The sequence below is a fragment of the Protopterus annectens genome, chromosome 6.part1 (assembly GCF_019279795.1).
Source record: "Protopterus annectens isolate FY-2018-M chromosome 6.part1, PAN1.0, whole genome shotgun sequence".
NCBI classification, from domain to species: Eukaryota; Metazoa; Chordata; order Ceratodontiformes; family Protopteridae; genus Protopterus; species Protopterus annectens.
Window position 1 is genome coordinate 58,717,213 of NC_056738.1, and position 24,623 is coordinate 58,741,835.

At 39.1% G+C, this 24,623-nt stretch overlaps 1 protein-coding gene across 1 annotated transcript in view; it reads right to left on the reverse strand.

The window, feature by feature from the left end:
- LRP2 (LDL receptor related protein 2) overlaps nucleotides 1-24,623 on the reverse strand; it is a 1,335,386-nt gene that overhangs the window by 358,456 nt on the left and 952,307 nt on the right. Inside the window, exons 55-56 of the mRNA XM_044075346.1 lie at nucleotides 1,375-1,571; nucleotides 187-432 (exon numbers count right to left, since the gene is read on the reverse strand). Of these exons, the coding sequence (XP_043931281.1) occupies nucleotides 187-432; nucleotides 1,375-1,571 (443 nt within the window). The remainder of the gene's footprint in view (nucleotides 1-186; nucleotides 433-1,374; nucleotides 1,572-24,623) is intronic.

Below are 24,623 nucleotides of genomic sequence, written 5' to 3' on the forward strand. Positions count from 1 at the left end.
TAATTTACATTTTGGTATATGCTCAGCAGTTCATGTTCAGAACTACAAAAGGACTTCAGTTAAACACTTAAGCATGTAAATGGTAACAGAACTTGCACTGTGAGGCGATACAGTCTGGATGGTCAGCTTATATCTGAGTTCTAATAGCCCTCAAGTAGTTCCCAACAAAGAATGTCTGCTACTTACTGCACTCATCGTACGGTTCATCTGAATGGTCCCCACAGTCATTATCCACATCACACTTCCATGTCTGCGGGATGCAGTGGCCATTGTTACACTTAAACTGGCCTGGGCGGCATGTCCGAGTGGCACAGTGCGTGGGGTCCTCATCAGAGTTGTCACCACAGTCATTGCTACCATCACACTGCCAGGCTTCTGGGATACAGCGTTTGTTGTTGCACTGCCATTGATGGGTGTCACACTGGTGATTCACTGTGGACATAATAGGTAACAACATCAGCGTGCTGCTAACACTGAACATCATTCTCTTTCACTTCATACAGTACCAAGTGAATGGAGTCTGAAAATCTCTCAAGGATGAACCAATTGGTATAACTTGCTAATGGATTATGGTTGCTGTTATACAAAACAAGAAGCAATCATCTGTGAATCCTGTAATACTGACTGTCAACTGAGTACAATATTTCGTACCTTCATTTATGTAAATATTACTGATGTGAAAACAAATGAATGTGTTTTGTACTTTCAATTACATTAGGTTTATGTAATAAATTTGATTGTTCCTTTTTATGAATGTTAATAAAATATATGATTTTCACTTTACACATTAAACAAAGAACTGATTACTGCTAAAATCAAGTATATAGTGCACCTGTACTAAAACTATTATGGTCTGAAGTCTTGCACCTCACCTCTATGTGACTTATAGACTTAAAAAGTTGAATCCTAAGTTAACAACTTTATATATAGTCTTGAAAATGCATATTATTATCTGAAATCTTATATTTCCAACCATAAATTTAGTTTTTAGATCCATCCATCCATTTTCAATATAATTTTATTAAGGTTCAGGGTTACAGGACAGTCCAACCCTCTGCTAGAATGCAACAGGTATAAGGGAGGAACCACTACACTGTTGGATACACAGACACACACACACACACACACACACACACACACACACACACACACACACACACACACACACACACCTAAGAGTAATTAGAAGCATCAAAAGTACAGCTTTCCACGTGTCTTTGTGATGTGTGAGGAAGCCAGAGACACTGCAGAAAAAACAACATGGAACAAGGAAGGAATGCAAACTTCACAGAGAAAACACAGCATACAGAAAATGAACCAAAAAAAAAAAAAAACACAATGCTGCAAGGCTATAATGCAAAACGTTCAACTTACTGCAAAGTACCATGTCTTCATCAGATCCATCATGGCAGTCTGGAACACCATTACAAAGTAAGTAGGGACTTGTGCAGTTTCCATCATTACACTGAAATTGTCCAACCTGACAGTAGCGATGTGTGCAAGTAGGGGGCTCATCCGAGCCATCTGTGCAATCTCGCCGGCCATCACATTTCCACCAGATAGGAATACACCTGGAAAATAAACATAGCTCATTAATTTATGATGCCTTAAGCTATGCAGCTGATAAATACTGTTTCTTAAAGGACATAAATAGGAGCATTGTACCACAAAAATATCTACATAAACTGTATTAGTTACTAAGGAGAAAAGAAATTTCATAAAACTTCTTAACTGCACTGTATCAGCTATCACTGTGGTATACACTGCCATATGTAATTATCAAGAATCCACTCCCTTATCCAAAGATTATGCTGAAAAGATAAAACAATTATACCTAACCTAGCAAATAATAAGGGTGCAAACAAGACATGTGATGCTGCAGGTAACCTTTTCTTTCTCCTTCTCCCATATTCAGTGTCCACGTGCCCTACCCACTCCATCAAATGTTTAATGGCAGTGATGAGTTAACTGCGACGTCTCACTTTCTACAATTCCTTAGCAAGTTAAAACAAATATCAGTGTATTTCCACAGCAACTTCACCATCCTTTTGGTTGAATTTCTGTAAAGTTTTCAAATTCTCCAGACAAACAAACAGTGGTCCAAAGAGTAGTAGAAATAAAAAAAAAAATCATTATGAACTAAGCAAGTGTTGCTTTCTAGCTAATACCAATTCCTAAGTTTTTTTTTTTTTGTATGTGTGACATTTGTTTTTCATTTATATCATTAATTTTCTATATGTCTTACTACACTTACTAAATGACATTTTGAGGGGGAGGTCATTTTGAAGGAGATTTACTTTAGGCCAGCACTGCCCCAGTTTGACTTTCTCCTGTTTTCCATTCAACATGCTTGATTTTCTTAATCTATTATTAAATAAAATACATAAAGACGAAGAAAATAAGATAAATAAATATGCAGCTAGACAGATAATGTTCCTGTTTTCTTACTTGCAAAATAGGATGTCGTTACATTTTATCCAGTACTCGATTCTTCTTGAATCCCATCACAGCTAATAAGTTTTAGTTCCATGAATTCTACAACTCAACCTTTTTTTTTTTCGTAATTTTCTCAGAAAGAAAGCTGCACAATCCTGCCATAATAAATGTAAAAATGCTCCCTAACAACACCTCCAAATCATCCTCCCTGCATCTTCATCTTGTGCTTCGATAAACCTCTCTTAATTAACTTTCGGTATTTAAATGTGCGAGAAATGTCAGCTAGTATCCTCGTTTCTTTCTAGCTGTAGTCAATAAATGCTTTAAGTTTCTTTTCATATGTCTTTTAGTGAGATACTGCACATTTCTTGCCCTTCTTTGCACTGCCTTGGTTTTGTGAATATCTGCAGAAGTGGGGTTTACATTACTGAGGTCTCAGTCAACTATGTGATGGACCAATGATTGACAATATACATTCATTGATGAAAGTCGTTGTGGAAAAAAATCTTTCCTCCCCAAGACGTATCAGCCTTAGACATGACTATAAAAAGTAGCAAGGTATAATGGATATGGCTCTAATTTAAAAAAAAATAATATCAAGTTTTAACAAAAGTCATTAAATGACAGATTCATTTGATGCATTAACTGGGTAGGTGGACTGGTCTACAGACCCTATTTAACCACAACCTGGGTAAAAGAGAAAAACAAATGTTACAGTAGGGAATCTGTCAGATCATCAAAGGTAGTTTCAGCAAACATGAAATAATCAAAGTAAGTTTGCTGAAGCTACATTCACTGACAGTGGAATTTGCTTCTTTCTCCACTGTTGTGCAGCCTTGGAGATGGTATATTTAAGTTTCCTTGGATGTTCACCAAAGGTAATTTTGGTGAATGTTTCTTCGTTTTTTGTTTTTTTTTTTATGTTTACAGAAATTACCTTTGGCAAGTCAACATTAAGCTTGGCTGGAAAGGGTTGACGGAGTGTCACAGCTACCCGGTTATCAAATGTATGCGCCCAAATATCCATAAATAAACAAACAAACACACCAACAAATAGATACAAATGCCTTTAACTTCAGTCAAGCAAACACATAAATACATTTTTTTCCCTTAAAATGCAAACATTGGACATATTAATACTGTTTTTTTGACAGAATGCTGGCTTTGTGTTGGAGCCACAAAAATGCCATGATTTTTTCAGTTTACAAATGAACAAGTTCCATCCTAAGTAAACTACATCAAATATTTCTTAAAGAAACAGTTATACCCATCCAAGTCCTTCTATTGCGCTTTTGTTCCTTTAACAAGACATAAAAAGTGTCCAAAAAAACAGTAAAAGGCTCACATTGTGTCTTCCTACACCTACAACATCCAAATCAGTTAACAGTACTAAAAAGCAAGCGTCAGAGCAAATAAGTTAAAAAACATAATTTAATGCCAAGCAAACCCATAAAAAAATTTAAATGGTTAAGCGCTTTCATCCCTATAAGCAAACAGGACTTCATCAGAACTATGTTAGATAAAAATTCACAGATTTAAATATTCCATCATACAGATTACATGCACCATGTCACCCAATCACAGAAAAACACTTACTAAAGACATACATGCAATCTTGGTGAACCTTCAATGTTAAAATCATTAAAAAGTATAACTATTCATAAAAATATAAATAATTGTAATAGAAAATAGATAATTTCAGTTGTAATGATATCAACATAATCAAGAAATGAATGTGTAAATACGTATTAAATATTATTAGCCCTCAACTTTAATATTGGAACAATGGACACTTGGTCAATGAGTCCTAGTCCATGCGATGCACCCAGGTGTAATTGCCAGATCAGTTCCCTATATTCCAATTTTGTTTGCCAGGAACCACCTCTCAAATCTTGGGGAATGACTTCTAATAAACCAAACAGAAACTTAGAAGTTTCACATTCCAAAGAGTGTTTAAACATTGCATTGTTAATATTATTTTTCCAAACCTTCTGAGAATTTAGCAATAGAACTTGCTACAGTCAAAGAACAATGAGTAGAGTTTCTCTTGATTTTGGTGTGTCATAAGGAATGAAAAAGAAAAATCAGTAGAGCCCTAAATTAAATCTGTGAAACATAAACAAGTTATCTTTCCAGACACTCCAAAAAGGAAGAACGCCTACTTCTATTACCCAGGGCTGAAGACCAACGTGGAAGTTCTGAGTTTCTAGGTAGAAAAGTCTTAGTTTCAAATGCCTTGCATTTTGCCTTTTTACTATGCCCAGTGTGTTTTATAAAATGTCCAGTTTCACTGTTTTAATACCAAAGACTGAAGGGACTTCAAATTTATCCTTATTTGGATAATTGTGTCATTCAAGGAGGGTCTGGAGAAACTGAACTTTGCTTTGTATCTAGGCATTGTTCTTGGTCTAAATACAGACTTCTGACCTGCTCCCCATTCAAGCAAATGTGTTTCAGGGATGCTTTTGGATAATTTGTATTTTATTTTACATTGGTTTACTGGGATAGTACACTCATCACAACTGATCACTTGCAAGTACTGCCCGATTGAATTAATTCACAAAGAAGACAGAAAGTTAACAGAGAAGCAGTAAGTTGTACATATCAAAACAGAACAGAAAGTAACAATATATACAACAAAAGCTGTACAGAAGCAATTAATACATATAGCAACAATTATGACAGAAATGCACATTTTACATGATATGTTTACATCATACTTGAAATGCTACTGGGTAATGAGATTCTGGACAGAAGTGATGAAGTCAAGAGGTATTAGTAGCTAAGAGAGACTAAGACTAGAGGTTGAGAGGTCCTTGTGTGGGTGGCCTGATGTGTGCTAAGTACAGTTGGATTTGTGTGGAGGAAGTTTTTAAGTTCAGATCTGAAGGTGGGGAAGGAGGATTTTAGGTTATTTTGCAGGAGATTCACTTATTTTAAGAGCAAGGATGGAGGCAGAGTAGTTGCTGCAGTATAGTCTGGTTTGTGAGGTTTGGAGTGGGAGTTGTTTGGGAGAAGCATCTGAGATCCCAAGCCTTTCTGTGTTGGAGGGAAGCCTTCTAGCTTATCAATGGGAGTGGTGAGTACTAGGTAACCTGTCTACCACATAAGGAGTGGTTCTGGCCCAGAAATTGTAGTTACTGGCCGTATGGGCAATCTGTTTCATCTCTCTCAAAATTCTGATTTGAAAGCCTGCATTTGTACTTGTTTCTGTCCTGTAACTTGTCTACTGCAGATACAGATTCTTAGTTTTGCAACTTAAATTTGCTTATTCGTGCTTAGCACTTATTCAGAACTTGTAAGCACTAAATAAGCTATGAATTACTATAACACTCAACCTTCCACATTACCTAGAGGAAAACAGTTTTTGTACTTACTTTTCTCACTTGCTTAGAGAAAAGCAGCTCTTGTACTCACTTTCCTCACTTACCTAGAGGAAAATAGTTTTTTATTCAGGCATGTCCAAGGGTCAGCTCCTAGTGTTGTCTCCTGTCAATTTGATGAATCTGGGCATCTTGTGACAATGTAGAAATTGCCTCATGTACACAAATAACCCTCTCCTCCTACCACCCAACACTACAACCTGTGAGAGATGCACTTATCTAGCCAAACTGGAGGTAAAGCTCTCTCCAACCAAGACTGAACTTGACAGTCAAGAGGAAAAGGTAAATATCTGTACCATACCACACTCATCACATAGTCTCACTAAATCTACACCACCAGAATCCACATAAAGTAACACAAAAACATTCTCAGAGGCTCTCAATAATAATCTGTCTAAGCAACTGAGACCTCCAAAGCAGAAACGCAAACAACCTCCATTCCCCAACACAACCTAAATGACACATAGCCCACAGACTGTGTGCCACTCAACCACAGCCAATAAGGCAAAACAACGTACCCAACACACTAGTCATAGGTGACTCTACAGTCAGGTACACTGATGTCCCACTCACCAGGCTAAACAAGGAGAAGGTTGCTGTCAGCTGCCTGTCGGGTGCCAGGATCCGCCACATAACCCATGCACTCAGGTCACTCCACAACAAGTACAAATATGACTTTGTCATTGTCCATGTTGGTGTGAATCACCTGAAACATACCTCCCTGGACTACTTGAAAAGAGACATGGAAGAACTCTCCAATCTTGTAGCCCAGGCAGGTATGACCCTAGCCCTGAGTAGCATCCTGCCATCACCCAGAATGATACCGCAGTACAAGGACAAAATGATTGACTTCAACAACTGGCTAAGCTTCTGGTGTCATTATAAGGGGATCCAGTATCTGTCTGCTTGGGATGACATGGTCGACAGACCACAATGCTTTGCCAGAGATGCCAGAGATGTCGCCCCTGGGATTCTGAATACTGGCTAAGGCTCTTGCCGCCCCTATAGTGCCTTTTTTAGGCAAGGTTCAAATGATAAATTCACCACCGTACCAGGAACAGGCAAGCAAAAACTGAGAGTAATGCTACTCAATGCTAGAAGTCTAAATTTCAAAATGCACTCACTCCAGGCACTCCTTAAAATGGAGAACATTGATATATGTGCAGTGACTGAGACCTGGTTCAAGGCTCCAGAGAGCACCCCTGCACTACCAGGATATAACTCATACCACACTTTTCGGCCATGTAACCTGGACCAAAACACCAAATGCGGAGGTGTGCCCATATTCATTAAGGATATCCACACCTCCAGGCTAGTTGCTAAGCATAATGCATCTGAGGTTATCCAAGTGCACAGTATAATGCATCCGAGGTTATACAAGTGCAACTAACTCTGGGCAAAACTGCAATCCAAATTGTAGCTTGATACAGATCCCCCACCATGCCCCAGGATTCCCACTCCTCTTTTCTTGATGTACTGGAAAATATTAGGGTTCAACCAAACATCCTAATAATGGGTGACTTCAACTACCCCACCATTAACTGGGAAAACTACTCGTGTGCCAACTCCATAGCTCAACACTTTCTGGGATTCATAAACTCCAATGCCCTGGATCAACTTATCCACACCCCCACCAGGGGCAACAATATCCTAGACCTAGTCATTACCAACATGAGTGACCGGTGTACCACACCTGAAGTCAACTCCTCGTTTGGTCTGATCCAACCATAAGCTAATCAGCCTTGATATCCACATCCCACCCCCCATTAAGGAAACCACGGTAAAATATTTCTCCAAAGCCAACTTCATGCTTCTTAAGACAGAAGTGGTGAACTTCATGACACCCATGCAGATGGACAATACAGTTACAACTGCTGAATTCCCCACAAATGCACTCTATAAGCACTTACACGAGTGCATGGATCATGCTATCCCAAACAGAACCAAGATGCTATCCTCCAAAAAAAGGAAGCCAATCTGGTGGTCCCCTGCCATTAACAAACTGTACAACAGAAGGAAGAAACTGTTGCAAAAGAGAGCAAAATCCCATGAGTGGAGGAGCTCCCTTGTCAGCCTCAGTAAAAAGCTGAGATCCCTTATAAGATCCTCCAAAGCTAGCTACAAAAACAAAATCACCACTAATTCTAAGGACAACCACAAAGCATTCTATAGATATGTCAAGAATCTTGATGGCAACACCCAGATCTGCTCTGAGTTGCAGCACAACGGCACACAAATTACAGAACCAACTGATATTGCCAACATCCTGGCAGATTGGTTCAGTGCTAACTTTACCCCCCACCCCCACCCCCTAAAGGGCCCATATCTACACAGGAAGAATGCAGAGTCCTTGTAATCACAACTATGCAGGTAAAAGCTGCACTCTCTAAAGCCAAAAACACAACATCCATGGGACCGGACAACGTCCCAGGCTGCATTTTCCATGAACTTCAGAACGAGCTGGCTCCTCACCTAAGCACAATGTTCAATAATAGCCTTGCATCAGGCTTTGTGCCCACTGAATGGTGCACAGCAAAAGTTATCCCACTCAACAAAGGGGGGCCACCACTGATCCTGGGAACTATTGCCCTATTAGCCTGACGAGCCTGGTCTGAAAAGCCATGGAACGTATCATCATGGAACTCATAAACAAAGACATTGGTAACCTCCAAACTCTGGATCCCACACAGTTTGGGTTTGTGAAAGGCAGATCATGCCTCCTGAATCTGATTGACTTCTTTGAGGCAGTCACCAAAGCCACAGATGAGGGTAAGGTGGTTCACACAGCCTATCTAGACCTCACCAAGGCTTTTGACACCATTCTTCATTCTGGAATTATAGCTAAACTCACTAAACTAGGTATAAATCCCTATATCATAAGATGGGTTGCCAACTGGCTCACTGATACAACCCACACTGTAAAAGTTGTAGACTCCAAATATGACATCAAACCAGTGACAATTGGTGTACCACAGGGTTCAGTCCTGGAATCTCTCCTGTTTGATATCTACTTCTCTGAAGTACAGGCTAACAAAGAAGGCCTCTGGCTAAAGAAGTTCGCAGCTCACTGCAAACTAGGAGCCATAGTCGAGTCCCTAAATGATGTGGGCATCCTACAGAAGGGCCTCGCTGAGACAGATGCCTGGTGTCAGAGCCATGGCCTCAAGCTCAGTGCCAAAAAGTGCAGTGTCATCTCCTTTGGTAAAAACTTTTACCCATGAGCTACCATATAGGCAGCAGTCTACTTAATACCAACTGTGTGATAAGAGACCTTGGGACCCAGGTGGACAGTAGTCTCTCCTTTGATAGTCACATTGCCACAGTAGTCAGGAAGTCCTTCTACGTGGCACACCTCATCATAAAAGGGTTCTCATCCAGGAAAAAAGAGGTCATTGTTCCCCTCTACTCGACAATCATTAGACCCATTATAGAGTACAATGCCCCTTTTGGAATGTACCTCACAAGACATCTGCAGCAGCTGGAAAGCCCACAGAAATACCTCACAAAGAGGATTACTGACCTCAAACAAATGCCCTACACTGACCGCCTCAAAAAACTCCAGCTTTACTCCATAGCATATCGCCTACTTCAAGGTGATCTCTGCCTAACATATAAAGCTATGTCAAACCCAGAGCTGTTGGACATGCTACACCTAAAGAAATCCCATTTCCTCCAAGCTACACACTCTAGGGACCTAAACATTGTCACCACAATAAACAGGACATGCTGGAGAGATAGATTCCTGTCCCAGAGACTTCCCATACTCTGGAACAGGCTACCCATCTATGTCAAGCAAAGTTCTTCATTAGCACTCTTCAAGAAAAATCTTGATGAGTGGATGACAAATAGGATTTACACCCGAGGGATCACTTCTGTGTTTCTGCTCGACAGTGGCATAGGAAAATAACTTTCTTCAGTGGCGTAAGCCAGGGAACCTTGTTGGCTAAGCTTACGTAGGCCCTTGAGCCGATAGCCTAGTACCTACCTATGAACCTATGTGAACCTATGAAATTGTAGTGTGTGTTTAGCCTAAAGTCTGGCAACTAGTGACTGGAATGAATGAGGCTCTCGCAGTTTAAAGATGAGACAGTAGCAGGGTCACTCTGTGCTGCGCTGGGAGCCATTTGGCTTTAACAGTGAATCAGTGGTGCTCATGAAAAGGTAAGTCAGTGATGAAGTCAGTGATTTTGCTTTCAATAGCCTGAAATGTGAAAGAGGTTTTCTTAGAGGATATGTGGCTGTTATGGGCTTTAGCATTGCTAGAGTGGGATAAGTAGGGCAACAGCCCCGGGTGCAAAGTGTTGGGGGTCGCAATCAGCCAACCCTAATCACATTTTAATATAATAGCAGTTTTCAAAAGCTGGTATGGTGTTTGCAGTCAAACCTGAGTGCTGTAGAGCTTCCTTCAGGCAGGGTATAAACTGCATCAAACTGTTTGCTTCATTTTTTTTAAATAAAACATGTGTGCTGAAGTGCTCTGTGCAGGGCAGCTATAAACTATATCTACTTTTTTTTTAATAAAATATGTTAAAGGAGGGTTGGGGGACAGAGCTTAGTAACGGCACCGGAATGGCTGGGGCTGGAGAGAGGGGGGCATGTCATATATCTGGCCACCTAGTTGGGATGCCAGTAGAAGAAACATCCTTTTTTGCTGGGGGGGGGGGGGGGGTAGATCTAACTGTAATAAACTGATCACTTATGTGAAGTGTTTTTTTTTTTTTTTTTTTTGCTCTTCACTTGAACAGTTGAGAGGGTGGTTCATAAGCACTAAGTGAACCAACCATAAGCTGTGGTGGTGATTATGTACTCAAAACTGTCCATAGCTGACTTGGGCTAGAAGGACTCATTTAACTATAAAAGCCCTGGATGATTTGGATAGGTAGAGTGAGATTTTCCTTGCCCAGAAGAGAAGTGAGTTATCTTTTTCCCTTGGTTTCTCAATATGGATATGGAATGTCAGTAGCTGGATTAGCCACAAACGGATGTATTTGAAAGAGTTGATTGTTTCTATTGTTATGCCACAAGGGTAGTCATATTGAGCAACTTTAGTGACTTTTTAAGTTTTTGGGTGGTGCCAAATAGTAAACTTTTTGTTTTTGTAAGGTGAAGTATTACTTTATGGTTAATGAACCAAGAAGTGAGGGAGAATGAAAGTCATTGTGCAGTTGCATGTCAATCGTAGGGTGGTTGTTCATAGGTTCACAGGAGGTTATTAGCCTAATGGACCCAGAGCCTTTACAAGCCTAGCCATGTTAATCCCAAGTGTCTCCATTTGTTCTTTTTAGGTAGCTCGCAGAATGAATTTATGTGATCAACACCAGCTACACCTGTCCATGAGGGACATGGGTGCCACCCCAGGAGGTGAATCTGTGGTCTCCCATCCAATTATCAAGGTTGCATTTGAATAGGGTCAATGAGGAGCTCTGCTTTATGTGAATAGGAAGTCTATTCCAGAGAAGCAGCAGTCTCCGTCTCTCCAGCATGTTCTGTTAATGTCACAGGCTAGGTTGAGATCCCTAGAGCGAGTGAATCTTGTGCCATTTGACTTGCAGATGTGCAGCATTTCCATTAGAGCAGGGTTGCAGACTGCCCTATAGGCAAGGTACAAGTCACGTCTCAGCAGCCTATAAGACACAAAGTAAAGTGACAGGGCTTTCAGCCTGTCCACGTAGATCATGGCTTGGATTCCCTGTATTTTCTTACTGAGAAACCTCTGAGGATTCTCCAGCTGCCGCAGGTGTCTGGTGAGGTACATGCAAAAGGGTGGATTACACTCTATTAGTGGCCTGAAGAGGTCAAGTACAGTGGAGTTAAAACATCCCTTGACCTGGATGCTATGCCCTTACTTATGAGATGCCCTACATTGAAGGCTTTCCTTACCATTGTGGAAGCTTGGTGGACGAATTCAGATTGCTATCAGCCTGTTCTCCCATGTTTCACACCACTGGGTTGGAACTCAGGTGAGTGCTGTCAATATTGTACTTTGTAGGGAAATCCAATTTGCCAAAGGGAATAATAATGCATTTTTTTGCATTTAGTTCTAAGACCATGGCTTTGGCACCAATCATTAATTTGTTTTAGCCCTTCTTGTAATATAGTGACATCATTGGGGGACTCAATGATTTGGCCCAGTTTGCAATCATCAGCAAACTTGGTGAGCCAGAGGCCACCTGCTTTGGCAGATTACCATTTCATTAACACAGCGGATTAGTTGGGAGAAGAGAAGAGGAGCTAGGATAGAACCTTGGGGTACTCCCTTTGAAAGTCATATGGGTTGAGAGTAGAAAGAGCCTAATTTAACTCTGAACAGTCTGCTTGACAAGAAGTCTTGAAGTCAGCTGAGGCATGTGTTACTAATGTCAATGTTCTGGAGAGAGGAGGAGGACCTGGTGCTTCATCAGGTCAAATATTATTATGTCAGCAAATATGCTCCTGTCAAGTTATCTTTGTCCAGGTTGAGGAAAATGTCATCAGTTAGGCACCAAAGTGTTATTGTACTGCAACCTGTCTAAAATCCATGCTGTTTTAAGGTAAGGAGATGTTACTGCTGAATGTAACTTGACAGCTGGATATAACTCATTTTTTCTGTCATCTTGCCAACAGTGGGTAGGACAAAAATAGGAAGAAAGGTTCAGGCATTTTCAGGTTTAGATTATTTGGAAAAAGGATAATGAGGGCTATTTTCCAGATGTTTGGCATTTTATTTCATGTCGGGAAAGGTTAAAAATGCAATGAAGAGGCTGGGTTAGAAATTCCCCACAGTGATAGATAAATCAAAAATGTGGTCTGAACCTGGGGGATTCTGAGGGCATGTCATCAAATATCAAATAGGTTACTGATATCTTTATGAGAGTTTTTTTTTTTTGAAGAGTAGGGAGAAGGCTATGGGAGAGAGGAATTGGGAATGGAGATGCTGCTGACAGTTTGAGAAGGGTGGATAAATTCTCTGACAAAGTCAGAGAAGGGGAGTGGTCCTTGATTAGTCTGGGTTAAGTATAGGAAATCATTGTTCACAGATGTACACTAGGCTAGCAACCACTAGAGCCCTTAAAAGCCTAGCTGTGCAAAAATCCAGTGAAATTCCTTGACTGGGGAATGAACATAAGCTGTGGTGTGGAAAGTACCAAATCCTAACCAGAAGACCACCAGAGATCCCCCCAAAAATGAACTCAACGCTCCTTTACATACTGACTTGACTCAGATTTGAACTGAGGTTACTGCAGCCACATCACAGAGTACTAACCACTATATGATCATGGCAAGTTATCTGCAGATGAACTGTTGTTGTCAGAGGATTTGTGTCCAGTGAATAAACTGACATCATGGCAGAAGTGTCTGAGTTTGTTAAAGACAGAAACTTGCTTGGATTTGAGATTGTTTGCTTTGTACCTCCATTTGGATTGTTAGTCAGTTGTTAGGGGTTGGACTGGTTTTCAAAGACTTCTTTAGTTTGCCTTAGTTTGAGGAGACAGAGCCGAGTTCTTTGGTGAGCTATGGGTTTTTTCTTGTTTAAAAGGGTATGTTACCATGGGGAGAATCTGTCCTGGAGTTAGAGAAGTATTTGAGTAGTGATAAAAAAAGTTTTCTCCCTTAGGACAGGATTCGAATTATGATGGCATTTTGCAGTCTAACCATGAATGAAAGCTATTTAATGGTCAAGACATACAGGAAGATAGTGGGAAGACTTCATATAAGAATGTCTCCACTAATATGTAAATAATGTGTAGAATCAGAAGTGACAGGGGTTAGAATTCAGCCTTACTCTGCCTCAATGGTGCCATAGAGGGATAAAGGCCTGACTATGACCCAGGTAACTCAAATCTGATTAGTGACTTGAGCACTTGAAGGTGCAGGCAGGGAGGCTGGGCAAGCAAGTTCTGGGAGGAAATTACATTGGTAGATGACAATGGAGGCCATAGCTTGTTGGAAAAACTGCTAGGATGGGAGGTGCCTACTCAGTGCCCAGGGTTGCTGTACTTCCTAGGCCATGCCCGGTTGCCCACCTAGCCTACTACTAATAAGGGGTGTAAACAATTAGTCTAGCTGCTGTGTGCAACTGCAGAGGCTGATTTGATTAACTGCACTTCCATTCAACTGGTATCTGGTTTATCAGGGGTTCAAATACCCTCAGCCTACTGTGGTACACAAATAATGGGCACTGTATGGATTGAGCATGGGGGGAGTTAAGGGATTAGCTGCAGTACTAGTGGATATACCCCTAAATGACAATAAATGGAAAGATTACAAAAGAAAACTTTTAAAGGTGGATTCAGCAGCTATTTCTGAACTATTTATTTTCTTCCAAGACAGAAGTTAATCACAGATGCCTTCAATTATATTTGGAGGGGGAGTCAATTTCAACAGCTTCAAAGAGTAGTAAGTATTACTGATGCCTTTTGATGACCTAATCCAATTCCAGAAGGTCTAAAGATAAAAGGAGAAAAAGCATACCTATTCTAATCACTGCATTCTGGCCAATATAACCCTAGTTCACTCTGCCATCTTGAATATCACTGGTGGATAATAACAGTGTTAGGTGGTTAACACATTGTGGGAGTTTATTCTTAGTGACTGTACAACTTAACTATGATAATTCACGAAACGCAATTCAACTAAGCATATTTCAACAAACAGTTTAAATTCAATGTCAGCTAAATGAAACAGAATACACTCTAATCAGAAAGAAGTCAGCCCTTGTGTTTGTCGGCTTTAGGTAGAGTTGAACTCCCAACACAGTAAAGTAGAGAGGCTGTCCAGAGATAGATGATTTTTCTTCACACTTGAGCAGCATAGTCCTGTTGTTTAAATGAAAATGGAAAAGGCTAATGATGAGACACGAGAGTTTGTTAAGTAAGAAGACAGTAGAATTTTGGATATAGGTCCTTAAGGATAATAGCAACAGACATACAGAATTGTATTTTGTTATATCATGGGAACAACTGCTAGCCACTCTCCCCTATCCTCTTCCAACAGCCCCTTCCCCTACTCTTCAAAAAGTATCTCAAAGAAATCAGTAACTGATAGGCCAAAAAACGGCCATAAAGATGACAGAGTGGAGGAGAAGAAAGAAATCATGTATTGTTACTATTATGCAAAAAGCCAGGAATTTTGAGACAGAAAATATACAAACAAAAAGATTAAGACAAAAATTAGAGGAAAGAAACATACTTCCACAAGAAAAACTGTCAGAAGCTTAAAATAAAAATTTGTCTTCATTAATACAACAGATTTATGAAAAATATTATACCGACCAAGAAACCTTGTGCCATTTGGAAAAAAGAGCGACTGAGGAGCTGTGAAAATATAGAGAACAAAATCTAGAGACTTTTGAAAGGTATAAAAAATAAATATGGACATGGGAAAGAAAGAGAGATCTGATATGGTGCGATATTTATGCAAAGGAGAAAGCTAAATTAATCGACACAAAAAAAGGCAGCCTCAAAGATATTCAAAGAGAAATACAGGCAAAGGCATCCAGATATGGAAAATTTCACAATAAAAAAATAAGATTACAAAGAGGGAACACAAGAGCAGAAGATTAGTAAAGCAGAAGTTAAAAAAATAGAGGATGACTTTATGGAATACTTGTGAAATTAAGGCTTTAGTGCAGAAAGTCTAACACAGGTTACATCACAGCATGATGGAATGAGTCTCCAAAGTAAGGAGAAACAGGAGGTGTGGGAGACATCTAAAGAAGAAATATGGACATGGGAAAGAAAGAGAGATTTAATATGGTGTAATATTTATGCAAAGTAGAAAGCAAAAACTAATCAATACAAAAAGAGCAGCACCAAAGATATTTGAAGAGAAGTACAGGCAAAGGCATCCGAACATGGAAAATTTTACAATATGAAAAATAAGAAAACAAAAAGGAAAAATAGAAAAGAGGATTAGTAATGGTGAACTTAAAAAATCAGAATCTAAGGTTATGGAGTACCTGCAAAGTGAAGGATTTAGCATAGAAAATCTAACTCAAATAACATAACAGAAGGACAGAGCAATGGCTCCACAAATTAAGGAGAAACCAGTGGAGTGGGAAACGACTTTTCAATTGCCATATGAAGATACTTTGGAACCTTCCACAGGAAATCACTAAAATGTGAAGTTGGAGATGTAAAACAGGGGAAGGAACAGGAAACCATGGCAACTCTGTCACAGTCAATGTTCAGGAGTGATAGGCCAGTGAGTTCCCATATGACAGAGCAATGGATGGCACAGGATGAAGCTGAAGAGAATGTAGCACAGGAAGATGCTCTGGAACTTTCTATAGAATGCCAGCAGGAAATGGAGAACAAAGAATGTGCCCTCAGTTTAGAAGAAAATGATCTAAGAGAAAAGTTGCTTGATTTAATAGAAATGGACAAACATATTAAGATCAATGAAAGAAATAGATTACAGAAAGTCAATAAACCCCCCGTTAGAAAGTGGATAAAACAAATGAGCATAGTAATTAGGACTGTCTATAGAGATGCATGTTACAGTGACGTTTTTCCCAGGCCAAGCTGGATATTCTACATTAATCGTGGTTGAGCACTATATGTGTGCCTATATGCTTGTTGTATTTGTTTGAACATATTTTTAGTGTCAAATTACTGCATAGAATTTTTAATTTAACTCAGTAACTTTAGTGTTATTAGGCTGTTTTACCTATTTCCTTCCACTCCTTTCTTATATTGCACCAATTATAAATACAGTCCTACCTCCTCTAGCACTCCCCTTATCAGCTTTTCTTAATCTTCTTCTTTTTTTATTTCCATTTACAGTTGTCAGCTAATACAAACACTGCGGGGCATCCCTATAGCAGTTATCTACCAGCAATCGCATCTGCAAAAGTCTGTGGCTGGTTTACTTAAAGTACAGAAACATTACAGTGTATGTTAAGGATTTAACCCTTCTATGATTGTAAATTTCATTAGAATGTATTCAGGGAGTTCACATTACTGGTAACCCCCACCCCACCACAGACTTCTCTAAACCCAATACTTTCTAGTTTGAAATCATTGTTTTACTCAGTCTTCTCCTTCCCAATACACTTGCCCATACTTCTCCCACTCCATATTCACTCCTGGCATAAGGTTTCTATTTCTCTAAGAATTCCTAGTCTACAAAATTGTCAGCTGCATAGATACTTTTCATAGTACCTGGTAGTCTAAGTGACTGTTCCTTTACTGTGCAGTTATAGAACTTGGCTCTGCCCACTATGCTCTGGCTTCACTCCGCTCCTCTACCCTGCCCCCATACCCTCCCGCCACTAAATCACTCAAATTTCTCTAAACCTAACCACTCCCACTCACACGTGTCTACCAATCACCACCTGTACAATTCTGAATTATAAAGTATCCCACATTTCCGCAATAATTCTAAACAACAACCATCCATTAGCACACATATATTAACCTTTTACTAATCCCTACCCTTTTTACCATTGCAAAATACTATCAATACAAACACCCTCTTGTTTCATATATATCTAACAGTTGTCACTCCCTGTAATCAAAACAGGCCAACCCCCACCATCACAATACAACACATATCCTCCTACACATTCAGCTGTTCTGACCTCCCACATAGTCATACTCCTATCTGATTTAATCCCTGCTCTACTACATACCCACAAACTCAGAACTATCAACTCCCCCTCCAACATCACACAACACACACTAACCACACACTGTTAGTCCCACTCTAACAAACTCAACACACTAATAAAGCATGCAATGTTACATTCACTAGAACACACATCATTACATCCACTAATTGCTACCTTATCTCTCCACACAGCCAACCTATTCACACTAGCCCTTCTTTATCATTTAACTAACTTCTACACTCCCATCTACTATGACCACTTCACCAACTCCATCACCAACTCTCCACTGCCCATAACCAACCACTACAACTCCAAATTTCACCCAACCTCCACAGCAACACAGAAATGGACTACCTCCCACTTAAATACCATCAAACCAGACACAAAAATGAACCACTATTTAGAAACCACAAACAGCTAATACAACTTATAACAACTTTATTTCATATATTATCAAAACTAAAACTCAGTGGTGACAACCACCCTGACCCCAAGACTACCAATAAGCAAACTGCCACTTACACCTCAATCAACTCCATCATACCCCTTCACCTTCAAACAACACTCCCTGCTGTTCCTTAATATAAATTTAAGAAGTATACTAAACAAAATCCATGACCTCCATGCACTAATTGACTTACATTCCCCTGACATAACCATTTTGACTGAAACTTGGCTTAGGCCACATGTCAAAAACAATGAAATACTTCCCCCAGGGTTCAACATATATAGACTCGATCATCAAAATAAATGTGGATGAGGTGTAGCAATAACGTTTAAAAAAAATCTAGCCCTAGAAGTTATCAACACCACACTTCCTACATCTAACAATGCAGAATTACTCACCACCAAACTGAATATCAACAAGAACAAAATACCTATCATAGTGGCTATCTATGTCCCTCCAGGAGATAACACTAGCACAGTTGAAGACATACTTCACTGGCTATCTACAACCTTCCACCAAGAAACCATAATTATGAGTGACCTGAACCCTGACTGGTCCACCTATAATTCCAATAATCCATCCAATTTCATAAACCTATATGGTTTCTCCCAGCTCATACAAAACTCCACAAGAATAGACAAAACCTCCAACAGGCAATCCATCCTGGATTGGACTCTCACAAATAAAAAATAATGCACCCCTTCTAGCAGGATGCCTCCCCAGTACTATAAGTGACCACCTACCCACATACCTAATCAGAAACAATCTTAGTCCACCTAGACAAGTAGTCTATAGGCTAATCTGCAACAAGAAAAAAATTAATACCCACATTTTCAACTCCCTCTTTAAAAAAATTAACTGGTCCCCCTTCAAAACACTACCACTAAATGGCGCTGTTCAACACTAACACCACCTTCCTAAACAGCCTGGCCCCCTGCAGAATAGCTAGAATAAGACATCACCACACACCCTGGCTTAGAAACAACACCAAAGACCTATTAAAAGAAAGGGACAAGGCATGGGAACACTGGCTAACTAACAAAAGCAATAACAACCTTCTACTGTTCAAACAACTTAGGAATAAAGCCAAATCCGAGATAAAAGCTGACAAAAAAGCCTACTACATCACTGCACAGCAAAGAAACAAAAACAACCCAAAAAAATTTGGGCCTCTATAAACAAACTCATGCAACCTGGTAGTACGTCCAACCCCAATCCTACCACACCCCCATCAAATGATAACATTGTAACACAATTCAATTCCTTTTTCATAAACACAGTTCACTCACTTATTGACTATGACCAAAACATCACTACTACAATCCCCGTAGCCAACAATGAGGGTATAAACTCCTTCTCCTTTAACCCTGTCCCAACCCATACCATAAAAACTACTCAGTAAGCTCAAGCCCACCAGCCTAGCTGCTGACAACCTCCCATCAGAATTCCTCAAAGCTGCCTCCGAAGTCATAGCCTACCCCATTTCTATCCTCATCAACTGCTCTATCTCTGAGAACTATGTCCCACTAATCTGGAAAGTCTCCTATATCACCCCACTGCATAAAGGTGGCAACTCTACCGGTTTTACTAATTACAGGCCCATTGCCATTCTTTCACCTCTTTCCAAAATACTAGAAAAATGTATTCACTCCCAGCTTCTAAACTACCTTCTCTCCAATAACCTCCTATCAAACACACAACATGGTTTTCGCCCTCACCACAGCACCACAACTGCCCTCCTCAGTTTTACAACACAATACATTAACACAGAAATCAGAATAAATATGTCTCATCCATCTTTCTAGGTCTCTCAAAGGCATTCAGCACAGTTTCACACCAACAACTGCTCCATATTAGGCCCCTACTTTTTACTATCTTCACAAATCAACTCCATAAATCCACATCTCTTAACTCTGTCATCCAATACGCAGATAACTCTACCCTGATATGCTCCACCCCCTTTCTGACACGACTACAGGCTATAACACAACAATCCTTCCTAGAAGTACAATCCTGGCTAACTAACACTAACCTCATACTGAACCCAAACAAGACCAAACTTATGTCTTTCTCCCCACCAAAACACCCAGTCCCTCAGCCACTTTTCAAATCCACTCCTCCAACAACACAATCATAAACACCAGCTCACATACCAAATTACTAGGTGTCACAATTGACAGCAAATTAAAATTCGACCTACGCCTCTCTCAAACCATTAAAAAAACACACATCAAACTAGGCTCTCTTTACCAAATTAATCCTTTCCTAACTAGCCATTCTAGACTAAGCATTGCCAGGACTCATTTCTTATCTACTGTTCTCTATGCTTCTCCCATCTTTATAAACCTTAAGAAAACTGACCTTACCAAACTTGAATCAGCCTACAATAAAACAGCCAAATTCGCCACTAGCTCCCCATGTAGGTCCCACCACTGCTCTGCCCTACAACAAATAAATTGGATAGAATTCCCACAACAACTAACATATACCCAACTTGTCTTTACTCACCAATTAATATACCAGCCAAACAAAACCCCAGCCCTACAACAATTACTCCAATCATATACCAACACTCGGCAACTTTGATCCTCACACAAAACACTCCTCCAAGTATCCAAAAGCAACGACAAATCTGGGGACGCTCCCTACTCCCACCACATTTCTAAACTTTGGAAATCAATCCCTCAACACATCCTAAATGCTACCAACCTACACCAATTCAAAACTCTGCTCAAAGACCCCCTCACTAACAACTGTCTCTGCTCCTGCACCAAGCCAGGCTAATACCACATCAAATTTCATCCCCTAAATGTTATAATCTCCATGAATACCCCACTCCCACTTGTTAACACCACCTATCAGCTACCTACAATAAGAGTATAATTTGATATTTTTTTTTTGTAAGGGTATACATATGTACACATATTAAAAATGGACACCTGCCCTCAAAAAAAAAAAAAAAATATATATATATATATATATATATATATATATATATATATATATATATATATATATATAATATGACTTTACAATATTGTAATAACTTTCTCCTTTTCACTAAAGTGCCTATTGTATATTGTACTTTCTTTATTGTCTCTAGATATTTCTGTTAAATTCTATGTAAAACCGACACTGTACCTGTCAATATTGTTTTTGTTTTATTGGAGCTCTTCTCCCTGGGCCTTCGCTGAAAATGGACTCACATCAGACGAACTACCTTGGTCAACAAATGTAAAATAAAAATAAATAAATAAATAGAAATAAATAGGATTAGTTAAATTAATAACCGATAAAGTGTTACCATAAAAACACAGGGTAGTGAGGGAAAGGAACGGGAAAAATCAAATGCCATTATGGAAGTATGGAACAGAGAAAACTATAAAGCAATTAAGACAAGAAGTGTCACTGTTAGAAGAGAACAGAAGAGGGAACAGATCAAAAAAATACTCAGAAAGACAGACGTGATAAAAGCAATGTACAGTATCAGAAATTATCAGGATCTATCATGCACTATCACAGATAATAAACTAAAAATCTCAGCACAGGCAGAAAAATGTAGAAGATCCGCACATAAATACAAAGGAAAAGTACAAAATAAGCAACTTATTGATGACGCAAAAAAGTTTTATAGAGAATTGGGAAACAAGGCAAAAGGAATTGAACCCCCCCCCCCAAAAAAAAAAAAAAAAGAAGAAATAGGTAAATTTTGGAGAAAACTCTATGGAGATCATGTGGAACATAACAAAGATTCTAAATGGATGGAGAAAGTAAAAGAAAGATTAAGAAGTTCAAATGTGCAGGATATGAAATGGGATGAAGTAACAGCCAGAGAGATTGAAACACAGTTAAGAAAAGCTCCTAGTTGGAAAACCACAGGCCCAGAGCAGTTTCTTAACATCTGGCTAAAAGAACTGACCTCTTTATATGAAGATTTAGCCATGAGTAAGAACTATGTATATGCACACCCAGAACAGACATCAGCCTGCTTAACAATAGGAAAAACAATACTCCTACTTAGGAACAAACCTGCAAGCTTTCCTAAAAATGATACACCAATAACTTGCCTTCAGATGATGTATAAACTGTGCACTGGAACTAATGAAAACAGAGTTCATAGTCATTTAGAAGAAAACGTAATCATGGAAAAAAATAAAGTCATTTGGAACAAAGGATCATTTGTTGTTAAATAAAGTCATAATTGAGAATTGTAAAAAAGAGACAACTCTAATTATGGCATGGCTAAACTATAAAAAAGCATTTGACAGTATCCCACATTCATGGATAAAAGGGTGCTTAAAAATGTATAAAATATACCTTACACTGACTGATTACATTACAGCGACCATGAAACATCGGCAATCCACTTTAAAATTAAGCCATGATAAAAGACAAATAATTATTCCAGGGATAAAAGTTGAATGGGGGATATTCTAGGGTGACTCTGTCACCTCTGCTCTTTTGTATTGCCCTTATCCCATTAAGTTCTCTATTTAACAGAATGGATCATTGCTACAATTTGGCTCCCAGAAAACAACAAAGTTTAAAGACTTCTCATCTTCTTTTTGTAGATGATTTAAAACTATATAGTTCATCAGATGAGGAACTAAAAGCACAACTGCAAGTGGTCAAAACTTTTTCAGATGATATAAGAATGCTATTTAGTCTTGATAAATGTGTAAAAGCAACCTTTAAAGCAGGAAAGCTGTAGCACCAAGAAAACATCAGTTTGGGACAGGAATGTGATATAAAAAATTTGAGCAAGAGAGTGTGTAAATATCTGGGAACTGATGAAGGATCAACAATAAAACATGAACATATGTGAATAAAGCTTAATAAGGAATATTTTAGAAGACTTAAATTAATATTGTAAACAGTGTTGACATCTAGGAACAAAGTTCAAGCTATAAACCAGTTTGCTCTTCCTGTCAAAAGTTTCAGCTTTGCAGTAACTGACTGGCAGCAAAAGGTGTTAAGATAGGTTGGACAGGACAACAGGAAGGATGATTCATGCTCATCAAATGATTTATAAAAAACAGTGCATACCAAGATTATATATTCACCATTCTGAAGGAGGTATGGGCCTCCTCAAAATTGATTACTTGTATATATCTGCAGTCGTGGGACTGCTTACATAATTGCTGACCTCACAAGACCCGAACACAGTGACATTTATGAAACATGAGGAGAATAAGTCTAAAATGACCTCCCTGCTTAGTTTAGCAAAAGCATATCGGCGTCAAGCAGGAATGGGAATCAAACCAGAAGTAGATAAAAATCAGTCAGTAACTGAATGTATTAAAAAACAAAAGAAAGAATATAAGGTGAAGGATCAGATGAGAATGCAAGAAATGTGGAAAATTTATAAATATAGTTGCAAGTATAGAAAACTCTTGGAACAACCTCATGTTGATCAGGATCAAATACAGGAATGGTTAAGAAGAGATGAATTTAAACCAAAAGGTGAAAGCTTAATATTGGCCGTCCATGATAGTGGATGCATACACATTGGTTTACAAAGTCCATTGAACATGTGGGAGAAGTAGGCAAATGTAGGTTTTATAAAACAGAACTAGAAACAGTCATATATCTTGTTGCTGGCTGTGATATATTAATGGCAGAACGACTGTATACTGAAAGGCATAATAATGTGGCAAGACTGTTGCATTGGGGATTGTGCAAACATTATAATACTGACGTAGCTGAAAAACACTGGTAACATGATACACAAAGCATCACAGGAAATGATGAAGTTTATATCACATGGGATCATCCATTGCCAACAGCTCAAAAAATAGATGCGAGAAAAACAGATATAGCACTCCATGTAGAGAAGACAAAAGTAGCATTGATCATTGAAATCGCTACACCCAGTGACTACAGTGCCTTACATAGAGAGAGAGAGACACAAACTCATAAAATACCAAGATTTGCAGGCAGAAACAAGGTCAGTATGGAAGAAGGATGCCCAGACAGTTCCAGTAGTAGTAGGAGCAACAAGTCCTATAAAAAATAATTTACAATCATACTTAGATATGTTACCGGTACATTGAACTCCATACAAATTTAGTGGGCACATTACGGGTGCTGCAAACAGCAGTTTTGGCTAACATCAAAGACTGAAACAATACTAATTTCATGAACTTTAATCATACTTTGACTTAGGAATGAGGTCCATTACCTTCATGTTATTAGAAACCTAAACGATATGGAGAAATTAAAAAAGAGAAAATGTTACATTTGTGAAGTGAAGGAAAGTATTCAAAGAACGTAGCCAATGCAGAAATGGGAAATGATTTTACCAGTTTGGATGACTGCAAGTAGGAGTAAAGAAAACAAGCAAATGGCTGAATTTACTGGACAAAATTAGCTAAGGAACTTAGATATTCGGAGGAAACAACTACAGAGGGAAGGGTAACAGGGTGCAAAGAGGCCAAGCAGAAGTTTGGATGGAAGGTTAGAGATTGCTTTCGATACCATGGATTAATAACAGAGTACAGGCAAAGAGAAAGGGATAGATGAGTGCTAAGTGAAAGACCAGCTCTGGTAGAGTTTTTAGTTAATTCTGCAAAGTACAGCTGTGCACACTTGCCATAACTGTGTGTATTCACTGTTGCAATCATAAGCTGATGGGATTTCATGTCATGGAAGCACTTGGCCAGCCCACCAGAGAATTTTCTCCTCCTCCTGAAGTCAATGGATGCCCTGAACAACATCAAGATGTCTGGGTATGAGTCAACCAGTGCCATAACCTCAGTACTTTCTT